The sequence below is a fragment of the Coregonus clupeaformis genome, chromosome 4 (genome assembly GCF_020615455.1).
Source record: "Coregonus clupeaformis isolate EN_2021a chromosome 4, ASM2061545v1, whole genome shotgun sequence".
In the NCBI taxonomy this organism is placed as follows: Eukaryota; Metazoa; Chordata; class Actinopteri; order Salmoniformes; family Salmonidae; genus Coregonus; species Coregonus clupeaformis.
The window spans coordinates 15,541,202-15,560,358 of NC_059195.1; the positions used below are offsets into that span (position 1 = coordinate 15,541,202).

Below are 19,157 nucleotides of genomic sequence, written 5' to 3' on the forward strand. Positions count from 1 at the left end.
AGAGAAATGAACATTAAATTCTCTGGCAACAGCTCTGGTGGACATTCCTGCAGTCAGCATGCCAATTGCATGCTCCCTCAAAAGTTGAGACATCTGTCGCATTGTGTGACAAAACTGCACATTTTGCAATATTTTAGACCACAGCATGCCGATGTGGACATTTTTGCTTGGTTCATTGTGGTTAGAGTAACTAACTGTAAATAATCTATACACTTTTTTGGGGGAAACTAATGCTGAGGCTTTATTTTTTTAGGACTACATCAATAATATATATGAGTGACATGAAGTGAGAAATAACTGTTCATGGATTTTACACTTCGACAATGGAGAGGGTTAGTTTTAAGGCAGAACTATAAATCATGTCTACTTGTTTCTGCCGGATGCAGTTCAATGTAACCACTAAAATCAAACATGGAGGACGTTGACAAGAAATTGTACATCTAACAACGAATCAGGTCACATTTAAACGCGCAGGAATTATTGGCATAGTATAGCAGCAAGTCATTGGGTAAGTTTAATTAATTAAGAATTGCGACGTAAACAGATAGCTAGCTAGTTGCCATAAAATGTAATCATAGCCACGTCATTTGTTAACCTACAAAATATAACACCTCATAGTTTAAATTAAATCCCAAGTTCAAGAACATTGGGAAACGACGGCACAATATATTTTTTAAAGACGTCACCTCATTTCTCCTTTTTATTTTCGTCTGGGCAGGCTAACGCGTTTCGACAGTTGTGACTTCATCAGAGCATCAATATATCAAATTGTATTTGTCACATGCGCCGAATACAACAGGTTTAGATCTTACCGTGAAATGCTTAATTAGAAGCCCTTAACCAGATGTGCCAAACCCATAGTTTTTTTATTCAAGCGCTTAGGTGATAATTACAATTGCCCACACTTGTGTGAGGGCGGTGCATAGTGGTATTCAAAACATTAGTCAACCAACAATTGTTACTATATATACAAATACACAGATATAACCTTTAACACCTCATACCTTTGCAGATCACACATCAAAACAAAAAAACAAGAGTCCAAGATGTTCTGCAGGAGGCTATGGCTAAAGCCAGGGACTGGATTTTGGACTGCATCCCAGCAGGGTGCTCACAACCTTGCTTCTTTCCATCAAGCCTCCCTGCTCCCCCAGAGGAAGCTCCGGGGCCTGCTGTTCCCCTTCAGTGAGCTGGAGCCCCACTTGGCTTGTTCAGTGGATAGGGCCCACTTCCAGCTCTTCCAGCCCAGTGTGGAGGACATAGCCAAGGCAGAGAAACTCTTCTCCCCGTCCCCCTCACACAAGATCGATTACCACACCTCCGCCGTGAGGATGGAACACGCACCCTCACAGAACCAGCCAGAGGTAGGTGGAGGGATGTGTGTTGAATGTATTCTAAAATAGTTGTGAATGTACATAGTAGTTTCATTTGAAATAACAAACTACTTGTATAGGCTAGGTCTTATTTCACTTTTAGATCAAAATATGCAGCTACAATTTTACATTGACTCATGAAAGACGAAAATATACTATTGTTAAAAAAAAAAAATTTAAACATCAGTTTTTCAAAAAGCTTGTCTGACATGGAGCAGCAATCTGGTCTGAAGATTCACCCTCCAATGCTGAAAAGCCGCTCCACAGCTGTAGAGAATGCTAGTACATGTATGTACTCAGCAGCAACTCTGCTCAGTGTTGGGTATGTTTGACTGTGTGTATTCCAGAATTTCAGAGGATCAGTAGTTGGTGGAAGATATGGGGTCATGAGGTACTCCTCAACACTTCTTTGGTGTTTCATGCAGCCACGCTTTGTTGTTCCATGAAACCAAACAGTGTGCCCAATCTACTCTTCTTCACTGGTGGTGTTGGCTCACTGTGTGGGACATCCTGTGTTGTGCTGGTGAACTTTGTGGCAAGATCATTGATATCATTGATGTCTGCAGTAAGAGCAGTTTTCTCAGTGGCATTGCACCATGCCAGTTTAAAGCGAGGATCCAAGACTAACGCAATCTGGTATGTAATATTTATATGCCTTAATTTCCCAAAAAAATATAGACTCTTAGATTTCATTTGACACACAGTTTGACTAGCTTTGGGACACAACGTCAGAATCTGGTTGGACTCCCTGAGTTGTGCATCGTTGTTGTGGGTGGTGACGGAAAATAACCATACCACAAAATAGCAGTTTCCTGTCAAAAGGCATATGTATAATCTTTAGGAACGCCACTTACCAGACGTGAAGCGAAATGTGTCCCTCGCTATCAAATAAGCGTCCGAACCGCACCATGTTCCTGCTGAGTTAGACAGCAGGCTGCCATTAGACCATGTGAGACTTCCTACCACGAAATCTACCACTGTCTACACAGCAGGAATATGTTGCGGTTCGGACAAAAGTTGGATTCAGATGTTTATTTGAGAGCGAGGGACATACTTCACTTTACGTCTGGTAAGTAGAGTTGGGGTGGGGTCTTCATGGGGCATGCAAAAAAGTTTTAGACCGGTCAAAAGTTTTAGAACACCTACTCATTCAAGGGTTTTTCTTTATTTTTACTATTTTCTACATTGTAGAATAATAGTGAAGACATCAAAACTATGAAATAACACATATGGAATCATGTAGTAACCAAAACAGTGTTAAACAAATCAAAATATGTTATATTTGAGATTCTTCAAATAGCCACCCTTTGCTTTGATGACAGCTTTGCACACTCTTGGCATTCTTTCAACCAGCTTCATGAGGTAGTCACCTGGAATGCATTTCAATTAACAGGTGTGCCTTCTTAAAAGTTAATTTGTGGAATTTCTTTCCTTCTTAATGCGTTGAGCCAATCAGTTGTGTTGTGACAAGGTAGGGGTGGTATACAGAAGATATAGCCGTATTTGGTTAAAAAAAACAAGACCATATTATGGCAAGAACAGCTCAAATAAGCAAAGAGAAACGACAGACCATCATTACTTTAAGACATGAAGGTCAGTCAATATGGAACATTTCAAGAACTTTGAAAGTTTCTTCAAGTGCAGTTGTAAAAACCATCAAGTGCTATGATGAAACTGGCTCTCATGAGGACCGCCACAGGAAAGGAAGACCCAGAGTTACATGTGCTGCAGAGGATAAGTTCATTAGAGTTACCAGCCTCAGAAAATCGGCAATTAACTCCACCTCAGATTGCCGCCCAAATAAATGCTTTCTCAGAGTTCAAGTAACAGACACATCTCAACATCAACTGTTCAGAGGAGACTGCATGAATCAGGCCTTTATTTTACATTTACATTTTAGTCATTTAGCAGACACTCTTATCCAGAGCGACTTACAGTTAGCGAGTGCATACATTTTCATACTGGTCCCCCGTGGGAATCGAACCCACAACCCTGGCGTTGCAAGCGCCATGCTCTACCAATTGAGCTACACGGGACTACAAGGGTCGAATTGCTGCAAAGACACCACTACTAAAGGACACCAATAATAAGAAGAGACTTGCTTGGGCCAAGAAACATGAGCAATGACCACAGCATTCTGCAGCGATACGGCATCCCATCTGGTTTGGGCTTAGTGGGACTATCATTTGTTTTTCAACAGGACAATGACCCAACACACCTCCAGGCTGTGTAAGGGCTATTTTACCAAGAAGAGAGTGGTGTAGTGCTGCATCAGATGACCTGGCCTCCACAATCCCCCAACCTCAACCAAATTGAGTTGGTTTGGGATGAGTCGGACAGCAAAGTGAAGGAAAAGCACCCAACAAGTGCTCAACATATGTGGGAACTCCTTCAAAGACTGTTGGAAAAGCATTCCAGGTGAAGCTGGTTGAGAGAATGCCAAGGGTGTGCAAAGCTGTCAAGGCAAAGGGTGACTATGAATTGATTTGCATTTTAATGAGGGAAATAAGTATTTGACCCCTCTGCAAAACATGACTTAGTACTTGGTGGCAAAACCCTTGTTGGCAATCACAGAGGTCAGACGTTTCTTGTAGTTGGCCACCAGGTTTGCACACATCTCAGGAGGGATTTTGTTCCACTCCTCTTTGCAGATCTTCTCCAAGTCATCAAGGTTTCGAGGCTGACGTTTGGCAACTCGAACCTTCAGCTCCCTCCACAGATTTTTTATGGGATTAAGGTCTGGAGACTGGCTAGGCCACTCCAGGACCTTAATGTGCTTCTTCTTGAGCCACTCCTTTGTTGCCTTGGCCGTGTGTTTTGGGTCATTGTCATGCTGGAATACCCATCCACGACCCATATTCAATGCCCTGGCTGAGGGAAGGAGGTTCTCACCCAAGATTTGACGGTACATGGCCCCGTCCATCGTCCCTTTGATGTGGTGAAGTTGTCCTGTCCCCTTAGAAGAAAAACACCCCCAAAGCATAATGTTTCCACCTCCATGTTTGACGGTGGGGATGGTGTTCTTGGGGTCATAGGCAGCATTCCTCCTCCAAACACGGCGAGTTGAGTTGATGCCAAAGAGCTCGATTTTGGTCTCATCTGACCACAACTCTTTCACCCAGTTCTCCTCTGAATCATTCAGATGTTCATTGGCAAACTTCAGACGGGCCTGTATACAGTGGGGAGAAGAAGTATTTGATACACTGCCGATTTTGCAGGTTTTCCTACTTACAAAGCATGTATAGGTCTGTAATCTTTATCATAGGTACACTTCAACTGTGAGAGACGGAATCTAAAACAAAAATCCAGAAAATCACATTGTATGATTTTTAAGTAATTCATTAGCATTTTATTGCATGACATAAGTATTTGATCACCTACCAACCAGTAAGAATTCCGGCTCTCACAGACCTGTTAGTTTTTCTTTAAGAAGCCCTCCTGTTCTCCACTTATTACCTGTAATAACTGCACCTGTTTGAACTCGTTACCTGTATAAAAGACACCTGTCCACACACTCAATCAAACAGACTCCAACCTCTCCACAATGGCCAAGACCAGAGAGCTGTGTAAGGACATCAGGGATAAAATTGTAGACCTGCACAAGGCTGGGATGGGCTACAGGACAATAGGCAAGCAGCTTGGTGAGAAGGCAACAACTGTTGGCGCAATTATTAGAAAATGGAAGAAGTTCAAGATGACGGTCAATCACCCTCGGTCTGGGGCTCCATGCAAGATCTCACCTCGTGGGTCATCAATGATCAAGAGGAAGGTGAGGGATCAGCCCATAACTACACGGCAGGACCTGGACAATGACCTGAAGAGAGCTGGGACCACAGTCTCAAAGAAAACCATTAGTAATACACTACGCCGTCATGGATTAAAATCCTGCAGCGCACGCAAGGTCCCCCTGCTCATGCCAGCGCATGTCCAGGCCCGTCTGAAGTTTGCCAAAGACCATCTGGATGATCCAGAGGAGGAATGGGAGAAGGTCATGTGGTCTGATGAGACAAAAATATAGCTTTTTTGTCTAAACTCCACTCGCCGTGTTTGGAGGAAGAAGAAGGATGAGTACAACCCCAAGAACACCATCCCAACCGTGAAGCATGGAGGTGGAAACATCATTCTTTGGGGATGCTTTTCTGCAAAGGGGACAGGACGACTGCACCGTATTGAGGGGAGGATGGATGGGGCCATGTATCGCGAGATCTTGGCCAACAACCTCCTTCCCTCAGTAAGAGCATTGAAGATGGGTCGTGGCTGGGTCTTCCAGCATGACAACGACCCGAAACACACAGCCAGGGCAACTAAGGAGTGGCTCTGTAAGAAGGATCTCAAGGTCCTGGAGTGGCCTAGCCAGTCTCCAGACCTTAACCCAATAGAACATCTTTGGAGGGAGCTGAAAGTCCGTATTGCCCAGCGACAGCCCCGAAACTAAAGGATCTGGAGAAGGTCTGTATGGAGGAGTGGGCCAAAATCCCTGCTGCAGTGTGTGCAAACCTGGTCAAGACCTACAGGAAACGTATGATCTCTGTAATTGCAAACAAAGGTTTCTGTACCAAATATTAAGTTCTGCTTTTCTGATGTATCAAATACTGATGTCATGCAATAAAATGCAAATTAATTACTTAAAAATCATACAATGTGATTTTCTGGATTTTTGTTTTAGATTCCGTCTCTCACAGTTGAAGTGTACCTATGATCAAAATTACAGACCTCTACATGCTTTGTAAGTAGGAAAACCCGCAAAATCGGCAGTGTATCAAATACTTGTTCTCCCCACTGTATGTGCTTTCTTGAGCAGGGGGACCTTGCGGGCGCTGCAGGATTTCAGTCCTTCACGGCGTAGTGTGTTACCAATTGTTTTCTTGGTGACTACGGTCCCAGCTGCCTTGAGATCATTGACAAGATCCTCCCGTATAGTTCTGGGCTGATTCCTCACCGTTCTCATGATCATTGCAACTCCACGAGGAGAAATATTGCATGGACCCCCAGGCCGAGGGAGATTGACAGTTATTTTGTGTTTCTTCCATTTGCGAATAATCGCACCAACTGTTGTCACCTTCTCACCAAGCTGCTTGGCGATGGTCTTGTAGCCCATTCCAGCCTTGTGTAGGTCTACAATCTTGTCCCTGACATCCTTGGAGAGCTCTTTGGTCTTGGCCATGGTGGAGAGTTAGGAATCTGATTGATTGATTGCTTCTGTGGACAGGTGTCTTTTATACAGGTAACAAGCTGAGATTAGGAGCACTCCCTTTAAGAGTGAGCTCCTAATCTCAGCTCGTTACCTGTATAAAAGACACCTGGGAGCCAGAAATCTTTCTGATTGAGAGGGGGTCAAATACTTATTTCCCTCATTAAAATGTAAATCAATTTATAACATTGTTGACATGCGTTTTTCTGGATTTTTGTTGTTGTTATTCTGTCTCTCACTGTTCAAATAAACCTACCATTTAAAATTATAGACTGATAATTTCTTTGTCAGTGGGCAAACGTACAAAATCAGCATGGGATCAAATACTTTTTTCCCTCACTGTACAGTGCCTTCAGAAAGTATTCACACTCCTTGACTTTTTCCCCATTTTGTTGTTACTGCCTGAATTTAAAATTGATTACATTTAGATTTTTGGGTCACTGGCCTACACAAAATACCCTATAACATCAACGTATAATTCTATTTGTATTAAACGTTTACAAATTAATTACAAATGAAAAGCTGAAATGTCTTGAGTCAATAAGTATTCAACCCCATTGTTTTGACATGCCTAAAATAAGTTAAGGAGTAACAATTTGCTTAACAAGTCACATAAGTTGCATGGACTCTGTGTGCAATAATAGTGTTTAACATGATTTTTAAACGACTACCTCATCTCTGTACCCCTCACATAATTGTATCTTTTTAAGGTTCCTCAGCTGAGCAGTCAATTTCAAACACAGATTCAACCACAAAGACCAGGGAGGTTTTCCAATGCCTCGCGACGAAGGGCACCTATGGGTAGGGGGGAAAAAAGCAGACATTGAATATCCCTTTGAGCATGGTGAAGTTATTAATTACGCTTTGGATGGTGTATCAATACACCCAGTCACTACAAAGATACAGGCGTCCAACTGAGGATGGATCCAAAACATTGTAGATATTCTACAATACTAACATAATTGACATGGTGAAAAGAAGGAAGCCCTGCACAGAATAAAAATATCACAACATGCATCCTGTTTGCAACAAGGCACTAAAGTAATACTGCAAAAAAATATGACAAAGCAATAAAAAAAAATCCTGAATGCAGTCTTATGTTTGGGGCAAATCCAATACAACACATTACTGAGTAGCGCACTCCATATTTTCAAGCATAGTGGTGGCTGCATCATGTTATGGGTATGCTTGTAATCGTTAAGGACTGGGGAGGTTTTGAGGATAAAAAAGAAATGTAATGGAGCTAAGCACAGGCAAAATCCTAGAGGAAAATCTGGTACAGTCTGCTTTCCACAGAATTCACCTTTCAGCCAGACAATAACCTAATCTACACTGGAGTTGCTTACCAAGAAGAAGGTGAATGTTCCTGAGTGGCCGAGTTACAGTTTTAACTTAAATCTACTTGAAAATCTGTGGCAAGACCTGAAAATGGTTGTCTAACAATAATTAACAACCAATTTGACAGAGCTTGAAGAATTTGTGCAAATGTTGCACAATCCAGGTGTGGAAAGCTCTTAGAGACTTATCCAGAAAGACTCACAGCTGTAATCGCTGCCAAAGGTGCTTCTACAAAGTATTGACTCAGGGGTGTGAATACTTATGTAAATGAGATATTTCTGTATTTAATTTTCAATAAATCTTCCAACATTTCTAAAAACATGTTTTCACTTTGTCATTATGGGGTATTTATGTAGATGGGTGAGAGAGAAATATATATTTAATCCATTTTGAATTCAGGCTGTAACAAAACAATGTGGAATACGTCAAGGGCTATGGATACTTTCTGAAGGCACTGTAGGGGAAACACTGAGGAGATCCTGTGCAAATGTGGGCTTGCGGTAGTGGGAGACAATGTTGGAGGCTTTGGAAATGGCTTTGCTGAGGTTATCTGTAGATTTAAGGCCATCTTTAATGTGGAGCTGTAATGTGTGAGCAAAGCATCTTTCATGCTGTGGAAAGTGAACTTCATCAAGGTCAGTGGAATTTACAGGTTGCAAACCTTCATCAGTACCCTCTTCTTCAGAGGTTGTGTCATCTTCAAAATTAGCAAAAGCAGCAACCATGTTACTGCCGTTATCGGTGACCACAATGTTGACTTTGGTTGTATGATTTCATTTGACGACTGGACCAGAGATCAAGAGTGAAACAGACAGATGTTGCTGACCCAAGATGAGACATGAGGCTCTCCTCCATCTTGATTTTATGACCTACTAGAATAAAACATTCAATGAACATTTACTGAAAACATCTATTCATATCATTGTATATAAACATTTTCCTTTTTGCCCAACTTTAATGGCGATTATTTGAGGGTATTTGAAATATGTTTGGGAAAAATATACAGTTGAAGTCGGAAGTTTACATACACTTAGGTTGGAGTCATTAAAACTTGTTTTTCAACCACTCCACACATTTCTTGTTAACAAATTATAGTTTTGGCAAGTCAGTTAGGACATCTACTTTGTGCATGACACAAGTAATTTTTCTAACAATTGTTTACAGACAGATTATTTCACTTTTATAATTCACTGTATCACAATTCCAGTGGGTCAGAAGTTTACATGCACTAAGTTGACTGTGCCTTTAAACAGCTTGGAAAATTCCAGAAGATGATGTCATGGCTTTAGAAGCTTCTGATAGGCTAATTGACATAATTTGAGTCAATTGGAGGTGTACCGGTGTATGTATTTCAAGGCCTACTTTAAACTCAGTGCCTCTTCAAATCCAAAGAAATCAGCCAATGTCTGGTTCATCCTTGGGAGCAATTTCCAAATGCCTGAAGGTACCACGTTCATCTGTACAAACAATAGTACGCAAGTATAAACACCATGGGACCACGCAGCCGTCATACCACTCAGGAAGGAGACGCGTTCTGTCTCCTAGAGATGAACGTACTTTGGTGCAAAAAGTGCAAATCAATCCCAGAACAACAGCAAAGGACCTTGTGAAGATGCTGGAGGAAACGGGTACAAAAGTATCTATATCCACAGTAAAACCAGTCCTATATCGACATAACCTGAAAGGCCGCTCAGCAAGGAAGAAGCCACTGCTTCTTTTTGGAGAAATGTCCTCTGGTCTGATGAAACAAAAATAGAACTGTTTGGCCATAATGACCATCGTTATGTTTGGAGGAAAAAGGGGACAGCTTGCAAACCGAAGAACACAATCCCAACCATAAAGCACGGGGGTGGCAGCATCATGCTGTGGGGGTGCTTTGCTGCAGAAGGGACTGGTGCACTTCACAAAATAGATGGCATCATGAGTAAGGAAAATTATGTGGATATATTGAAGCAACATCTCAAGACATCAGTCAGGAAGTTAAAGCTTGGTCGCAATGGGTCTTCCAAATGGACAATGACCCCAAGCATACTTCCAAAGTTGTGGCAAAATGGCTTAAGGACAACAAAGTCAAGGTATTGGAGTGGCCATCACAAAGCCCTGACCTCAATCCTATAGAACATTTGTGGGCAGAACTGAAAAGGTGTGTGCGAGCAAGGAGGCCTACAAACCTCACTCAGTTACACCAGCTCTGTCAGGAGGAATGGGCCAAAATTCGCCCAACTTATTGTGGGAAGCTTGTGGAAGGCTACCTGAAATGTTTGACCCAAGTTAAACAATTTAAAGGCAACGCTACCAAATACTGATTGAGTGTATGTACACTTCTGACCCACTGGGAATGTGATGAAAGAAATAAAAGCTGAAATAAATCATACTCTCATACATTCTTAAAATAAAGTGGTGATCCTAACTGACCTAAGACAGTGAATTTTTACTAGGACTAAATGTCAGGAATTGTGAAAAACTGAGTTTAAATGTATTTGGCTAAGGTGTATATAAACCTCCGACTTCAACTGTATTTGAAAATGGCTTCAAATATGATTCGAGGAAAGTATTACAGTGGGGGAAAAAAAGTATTTAGTCAGCCACCAATTGTGCAAGTTCTCCCACTTAAAAAGATGAGAGAGGCCTGTAATTTTCATCATAGGTACACGTCAACTGTGACAGACAAAATGAGAAAAAAAATCCAGAAAATCACATTGTAGGATTTTTAATGAATTTATTTGCAAATTATGGTGGAAAATAAGTATTTGGTCACCTACAAACAAGCAAGATTTCTGGCTCTCACAGACCTGTAACTTCTTCTTTAAGAGGCTCCTCTGTCCTCCACTCGTTACCTGTATTAATGGCACCTGTTTGAACTTGTTATCAGTATAAAAGACACCTGTCCACAACCTCAAACAGTCACACTCCAAACTCCACTATGGCCAAGACCAAAGAGCTGTCAAAGGACACCAGAAACAAAATTGTAGACCTGCACCAGGCTGGGAAGACTGAATCTGCAATAGGTAAGCAGCTTGGTTTGAAGAAATCAACTGTGGGAGCAATTATTAGGAAATGGAAGACATACAAGACCACTGATAATCTCCCTCGATCTAGGGCTCCACGCAAGATCTCACCCCGTGGGGTCAAAATGATCACAAGAACGGTGAGCAAAAATCCCAGAACCACACGGGGGGACCTAGTGAATGACCTGCAGAGAGCTGGGACCAAAGTAACAAAGCCTACCATCAGTAACACACTACGCCGCCAGGGACTCAAATCCTGTAGTGCCAGACGTGTCCCCCTGCTTAAGCCAGTACATGTCCAGGCCCGTCTGAAGTTTGCTAGAGTGCATTTGGATGATCCAGAAGAGGATTGGGAGAATGTCATATGGTCAGATGAAACCAAAATAGAACTTTTTGGTAAAAACTCAACTCGTCGTGTTTGGAGGACAAAGAATGCTGAGTTGCATCCAGAGAACACCATACCTACTGTGAAGCATGGGGGTGGAAACATCATGCTTTGGGGCAGTTTTTTTGCAAAGGGACCAGGACGACTGATCCGTGTAAAGGAAAGAATGAATGGGGCCATGTATCGTGAGATTTTGAGTGAAAACCTCCTTCCATCAGCAAGGGCATTGAAGATGAAACGTGGCTGTGTCTTTCAGCATGACAATGATCCCAAACACACCGCCTGGGCAATGAAGGAGTGGCTTCGTAAGAAGCATTTCAAGGTCCTGGAGTGGCCTAGCCAGTCTCCAGATCTCAACCCCATAGAAAATCTTTGGAGGGAGTTGAAAGTCTGTGTTGCCCAGCGACAGCCCCAAAACATCACTGCTCTAGAGGAGATCTGCATGGAGGAATGGGCCAAAATACCAGAAACAGTGTGTGAAAACCTTGAAGACTTACAGAAAACGTTTGACCTGTGTCATTGCCAACAAAGGGTATATAACAAAGTATTGAGAAACATTTGTTATTGACCAAATGCTTATTTTCCACCATAATTTGCAAATAAATTCATTAAAAACCCTACAATGTGATTTTCTGGATTTTTTTTCTCATTTTGTCTGTCATAGTTGACGTGTACCTATGATGAAAATTACAGGCCTCTCTCATCTTTTTAAGTGGGAGAACTTGCACAATTGGTGGCTGACTAAATACTTTTTTTCCCCACTGTAGGTGGGTGGTGCACATGCGTGTGTGGGTGGAAGACTGGGGGGAAAAAGACGACTGAAGTGTGTGTGGAATGGGCAGATTAATCCTATCATGCATATAAGAATGGAATGAAGGGAACGTTGGCCATGGCTTAATAAATTAACCAATTTCTGAAATGGATTGATGTAACCTCAGTCAGACCAGGACTTTAACCTAGATTCTTCCCCGCAGCACCAAATGGAAAGTTGTTTGGAAAGAGGAGTGGTGCAGAGCCAGAGGGTTCAGTGACTGGGAGACACGTGGTTTTAGTTACCGCTCAGCTCACCACCTCTCCCCTGTCAGTGTGATTTATCCCCCGGCCCCACGGGGAAGCGGCACTCTGCATCCATCTTGTGTCAGAGAGACAGATGGTTCCAGTAGCTCTGATTTGTTCCCTGGGACTCCAGGGATATTACAGTAGCACACTGTCATATCTCTACAAATGACTGATTTTTATCATGGCTGGCAACACACAGTTGCAAACCCATAGCAGTGTGCTCAGCATCACATAATATAAACACTTTAAGATGAACTTATCTCGTTTTCAAAGATCTACGTACAGTAGGCTTCAAGTGATAGTTTTTTTGTACTATTTTTTTTTATATATATATAATTTTCAATTTGATCAGCTTGTTAAGGTGCGTACACCTCTTGGCTGTTGTTGTATTGTAATATTGATCATGGTGATTGTGTGTGCGTTGCCAGGTGTGTTTCATCGGCAGGAGTAATGTGGGGAAGTCATCTCTCATCAGAGCTCTGTTCTCCTTGGCTCCTGACGTAGAAATTAGAGTCTCCAAAACACCAGTGAGTAAACCCCCCCCCAATAAACAGCAGAACTTAGTTATCTTTACATGTGTTATCGCTCTCTCTCTTTCTTTCCATACATTCTCTAAAGTACTTTCACTACCTGGCATTTTATCCACTCTCTCTCAGGGCCATACCAAGAAGATGAACTTTTTCAAAGTGGGCAAAGCTTTCACCATGGTGGACATGCCTGGTTATGGATACAGGGCTCCCAAGGACTTTGTGGAGATGGTGGAGCACTATCTGGGTTCAAGAAAAAAGTAGGTCTTCAGGATGTTTTAGCTTTACATTATGTTGCCGTCAATCAATGTACAGTAAGTATACTGAACAAAAATCTAAACGCAACAATTTCAAATATTTGACTGAGTTACAGTTCATATGAGGAAATAAGTCAATTGAAATAAATAAATTATGCCCTAAACTATGAATTTCACATGACTGGGCAGGGGTGCAGCCAAGGGTGGGCCTTGGAGGGCATAGGCCCACCCACTGGGGAGCCAGGCCCACCCAATCTGAATGAGTTTTTCACCACAAAAGGGCTTTATTACAGACAAATACTCCTCAGCACCTCCCCCACCCCTCAGACGATCTCGCAGGTGAAGAAGCCGGATGTGGAGGTCCTGGGCTGGTGTGGTTACACATGGTCTGCGGTTGTGAGGCCAGTTGGACGTACTGCCAAATTCTCTAAAATGACATTGGAGGCAGCTTATGGTAGACAAATGAACATTACATTCTCTGGCAACAGCTCTGGTGGACATTCCTGCAGTCAGCATGCCAATTGCACACTCCCTCAACTTGAGACATCTGTGGCATTTTGTTGTGTGACAGAATTGCACATTTTAAAGTGGCCGTTTATTGTCCCCAGCACAAGGTGCACCTGTGTAATGATCATGCTGTTTAATCAGTTACTTGATATGCTACACCTGTCAGGTGGATGGATTATCTTGCCAAAGGAGAAATGCTCACTAACAGGGATGTAAATAAATGTGTCCAAAGAATTTGAGCAAAATAAGCTTTTTGTGCATATTGAAAATGTCTGGTATTTTGTATTTCAGCTCATGAAACATGGGACCAACACATGTTGCATTTATATTTTTGTTCAGTGTAGATCTGGGCTCACCAACCCGGTTGATGGATAGCTACCCTCCTGTAGGTTTTTGCTCCAACTCCACATAGTAACTAACCTGATTCAGCTTATCAACCAGTTAATTATTAGAATCAGGTGCGTTAGATTAGGGTTGGAGCGAAAACCTACAGGACAGTAGCTCGCCAGGAACAGAGTTGTAGAGTCCTGATATAGATCGAATGCATTTGTCTGTTTATGTGTAACATGATCACGCTTCCCTCTGCTGTGTTACTTTTCTCTCAGTCTGGTGAGGACCTTCCTTTTGGTGGACGGCAGTGTTGGGCTGCAGGAGGCAGATATGATCGCCCTGGAGATGTGTGAAGAGTTCAGTCGGCCTTACGTGGTGAGATTAACATACTCTGTGCTCAGTTCATTCTTCAAAACCTTAACCTCTATGTTAATTGGAACTATATTTCATATGAGATGAGGGCATTGTTGTTAAACATTTACATTACATTTACGTCATTTAGCAGACGCTCTTATCCAGAGCGACTTACAAATTGGTGCATTCACCTTATAGTGGGATAACCACTTTACAATGTTTTTCTATTTTTTTTTTTTCTTTCTTTGGGGGGGTAGAAGGATTACTTTATCCTATCCCAGGTATTCCTTAAAGAGGTGGGGTTTTAAGTGTCTCCGGAAGGTGGTGAGTGACTCCGCTGTCCTGGCGTCGTGAGGGAGCTTGTTCCACCATGTTAAACAACTCAGGGTTCTGTTGTTTGTGTCCTTGTATATGTTAAGAGTACAGAATCTTGCTGTAATCTAGGTTCTCTATTTTCATTGCATGTCATTTAACCCTTTTCTCTCCCACTCCTCCTTAGTGTGTTATGTTCCAAGTTCCATCACACTCAGTGTAGAGAGCAGATTAATGTAGAACACTCTAACTTGTCCCACTCAGCTATTTAAAAACTGCAGTCCTGGATCCAGCCATTATTGATTGGCCCTTTCCTGTTCTTAATGCATGAAGCTGTGAATTATTCATGCTATCAGGTTATTAAGCACTTTGATCATATAACTAAAATTATGTAAATGGAATCTTAAATAAAGCTCATGTCCACCTTGTGGAGCAACAACAGACTAAAGGACTGACGTCAGACTAAATTATCCCATTGATGTACTTACATGGAATGAATGGATGCACTCGTCATACTGCAAATAAAATATAGGCCTAGCCACTGCAGCTCCAAAACCACCCAGAAGATGACTGAAAACGTTTGCTATTATTCCTCATAGAGCCACTTATTTTGCTTGGGAATTGGGAACACCGTATCTGATTTGGACTAGCACACAATGAGAACCTGTCATTCATTCATGATCATATAGCCTATCGGCACTTGTTAATGAGGTATCTTTGTCAAACTGTTGTTTTGTCTGTTGTGTGATGCAGATTGTGGTGACCAAGATCGATAAGTGTCGCCAGGGGGTGCTGTTGACTAACCTGCTGCAACTTCAGGACATCATAACACAAACTGTTGGCTGCTTCCCACAGCCCTTCCTGGTCAGGTAAGTCACCCACACACCCTTCTATTTTTGGTAAATTGTGCACCATATACATCCCTCTTTGTGCACCATATACATCCCTCTTTGTGCACCATATACATCCCTCTTTGTGCACCATATACATCCCTCTTTGTGCACCATATACATCCCTCTGTGCACCATATACATCCCTCTGTGCACCATATACATCCCTCTTTGTGCACCATATACATCCCTCTTTGTGCACCATATACATCCCTCTGTGCACCATATACATCCCTCTTTGTGCACCATATACATCCCTCTGTGCACCATATACATCCCTCTTTGTGCACCATATACATCCCTCTGTGCACCATATACATCCCTCTGTGCACCATATACATCCCTCTGTGCACCATATACATCCCTCTTTGTGCACCATATACATCCCTCTGTGCACCATATACATCCCTCTGTGCACCATATACATCCCTCTGTGCACCATATACATCCCTCTTTGTGCACCATATACATCCCTCTGTGCACCATATACATCCCTCTTTGTGCACCATATACATCCCTCTGTGCACCATATACATCCCTCTTTGTGCACCATATACATCCCTCTGTGCACCATATACATCCCTCTTTGTGCACCATATACATCCCTCTGTGCACCATATACATCCCTCTTTGTGCACCATATACATCCCTCTGTGCACCATATACATCCCTCTTTGTGCACCATATACATCCCTCTGTGCACCATATACATCCCTCTGTGCACCATATACATCCCTCTGTGCACCATATACATCCCTCTTTGTGCACCATATACATCCCTCTTTGTGCACCATATACATCCCTCTGTGCACCATATACATCCCTCTTTGTGCACCATATACATCCCTCTTTGTGCACCATATACATCCCTCTTTGTGCACCATATACATCCCTCTTTTTAGACCGATGACTTGTCAGTGTAAACTTGCCATGTCAGAATGTAAATGTGATGTCAGAATTACACACACATCGTTATAGAGCTCGTGTTGTAGTCCTAAAAATTGAGTTACCTCTGGTTCGTTCAGCCATTCCTACGGGGGAAAGAGTGGAGTTTTGGGATAAACGCCAAAATGGTTTTGATTACATAAATGCTTCAAAATTAGCTGATGAAGATTATCTCATAGAAAAAAGAAAAAACACATAAGACCTCCTAAGCCTATGTTTACCACAGACCTTATTTTCTGCGTTTATCAGAAAACCCTCCAAAAAACCCATTCCTTTCCCCATAGGCTTTGCCCAACAAGCCATGGCGGAGTTAGTGCTTACAAAAAGAAGCCATTACTATTGCTCAATATTCAAGGAGATAAAGAGTTAGTCCCACTTATTTGGCAAGAGACTGACTGACACACCCTCTCTCACCATGTCATTGTAGCAATCACATGACTAGACCAAGGTCATCACAGATGCAGTTGTAGTCTAAAGGAATAAAGTGTGGCTGCATGCTGACCGCTTACATGCAAAATATACACTGAGTGTACAAAACATTCCATGACATAGACTGAACAGGTGAAAGCTATGATCCCTTATTGATGTCACTTGTTAAATCCACTGCAATCAGTATAGATGAAGGGGAGGAGACAGGTTAAAGAAGGATTTTTAAGCCTTGAGACAATGTGTATGTGTGCCATTCAGAGGGTGATTGGGCAAGACAAAGGATTTAAGTACCTTTGAACGGGGTATGGTAGTAGGTGCCAGGCGCACCGGTTTGTGTCAAGAACTGCAATGCTGCTGGGTTTTTCACACTCAACAGTTTCCCGTGTGTATCAAGAATGGTCCACCACCCAACTTGACACAACTGTGGGAAGCATTGGAATCAACATGGCCCAGCATCCCTTTGCAACGCTTTTGACACCTTGTAGAGTCCATGCTCTGACGAATTGAGGCTGTTCTGAGGGCAAAAGGGGGTACAACTCAATATTAGGAAGGTGTTCTTAATGTTTTGTACACTCCGTATATATATATAGCCTATCATCTCAGATATTTCATGTTCAACCTTTTTAGGTAATGGAACACTGTGCTTCAGTTCCATCGTCATGCCAACCACACCATACAGTACAGTGATATTGTATTGTAAAATCTCTGTTGCCTTTACTGTAAACCAGAAAGTGTGCCATTGGTTAGTGCTGTAGTTGGACTGTAACCTATCTTCCTAATTCTTTAGGTGATGGGAAAGGACAGACTGAATTATGTCACCGTGCAGCTTACATATTATCTTATGTAAGCTGCACTGCAGTTTAGATTTCTTTATTGAAAACTGTAAAAGTGCACCATTGCGGCACACATGCATTTGTGTAAATAAAACCTATCTATCTTGGAAATTGGGTCAGATGGCTATCTGTGATCAGATAAGACGAGATAATGGTGGCAGTGGCACGTATGGTCGGGCATACACACTGCACACTGTTATTGAAAGTGGAGGGAGGGAGGGGAATGACAGTGTGCAAGCGACACAGAGAGGGAGACTGAGTGACTGACTGACTGAGTGAGTGAGTCTCTCGGCCAAGGCCTTGGGGGTTTCGGCCGGCCGCACATTCTATAAAGGTTGAGTGTCGGAAGAATATCTCACACCCGTAACGAACTGATAACAGACCCACTGAAGTGCTACTCTACAGATACCAGCACACTAATGCGTTAATTTACTAACACTTTATAATGGCTCGTAAACTCACATACGCATACACCCTTGTATGTTAACTGTTCTTCACACGTAGGCAAACCTACTTTGACAACTACTTCATTACTCTGTCCTGTGTTGTGTATAACACGCCTCCTCAATTCTATACATGCAAATATGTTTGGATGTCTTCAAAAAGATGAAGCAGCTATTTATTGATCTCTTTCTCTCTCTCCTGATTGACAGTTCTCTCCATTTTTCTGGGATATACCTGCTCCGTTGTTTCATTACCCATGTGACCGGGAGCATTCAGCTGGGAGACACTTGTCAAAGCTGATCTGAGACCAGTTAACCACCCCTTCTCTTTGACTTCACACTGGAGCACAGCTGAGAACTGCTTTGGAATCAGCTCATACAAACTCAATCTATGAACGCTCTCACCACTGATACAGTAGCCTATTGTGGACAGATTTCAGAACTGACCGGAGATCAGTTGCTATACTTGGCTCATGTGCTGCTACAGTGTTTCTCTTCTGACCCCTAAACCATTATAACAAAGCAGACCGCTGATCTGAGAACTCCTTCCCCTGCTTTCTTATGGACACGGTACTGTGTGATTCTACTGGAATTTTCACCTTGGGAACAGAGCCAAACTAATAGCTGACCTGAAGACAATTTCCCAGAAGAACCTCTTCACCTTTAGTGTTTGTGTACATTGTTTACTATAGTCAAACTGCTATTTCTGTACAGTGCATTCGGAAAGTATACAGACCCCTTTACCACTTAAAAATGGATTCAGTAGTTTTTTTCCCCTCATCAATCTACACACAATACCCCATAATGACAAAGCAAAAACAGCTTTTTAGAAATGTTTACAAAAACAATTGAAATATCACATTTACATAAGTATTCAGACCTTTTACTTAGTACTTTGTTGAAGCACCTTTGGCAGCGATTACAGCCTTGATTATTTTTGGGTATGACGCTACAAGCTTGGCACACCTGTATTTGG

At 42.3% G+C, this 19,157-nt stretch overlaps 1 protein-coding gene across 1 annotated transcript; it reads left to right on the top strand.

The window, feature by feature from the left end:
• Window positions 1-369: 369 nt before the first annotated feature.
• gtpbp8 (GTP binding protein 8 (putative)) lies at window positions 370-19,015 on the top strand. The gene is made up of 7 exons (XM_041865763.2): window positions 370-508; window positions 1,013-1,364; window positions 12,783-12,881; window positions 13,011-13,141; window positions 14,251-14,350; window positions 15,395-15,510; window positions 18,392-19,015. Exons 2-7 carry the CDS (start codon window positions 1,047-1,049, stop codon window positions 18,480-18,482), a joined length of 855 nt encoding a protein of 284 aa, XP_041721697.1. The 5' UTR covers window positions 370-508; window positions 1,013-1,046; the 3' UTR covers window positions 18,483-19,015.
• Window positions 19,016-19,157: the final 142 nt, after the last annotated feature.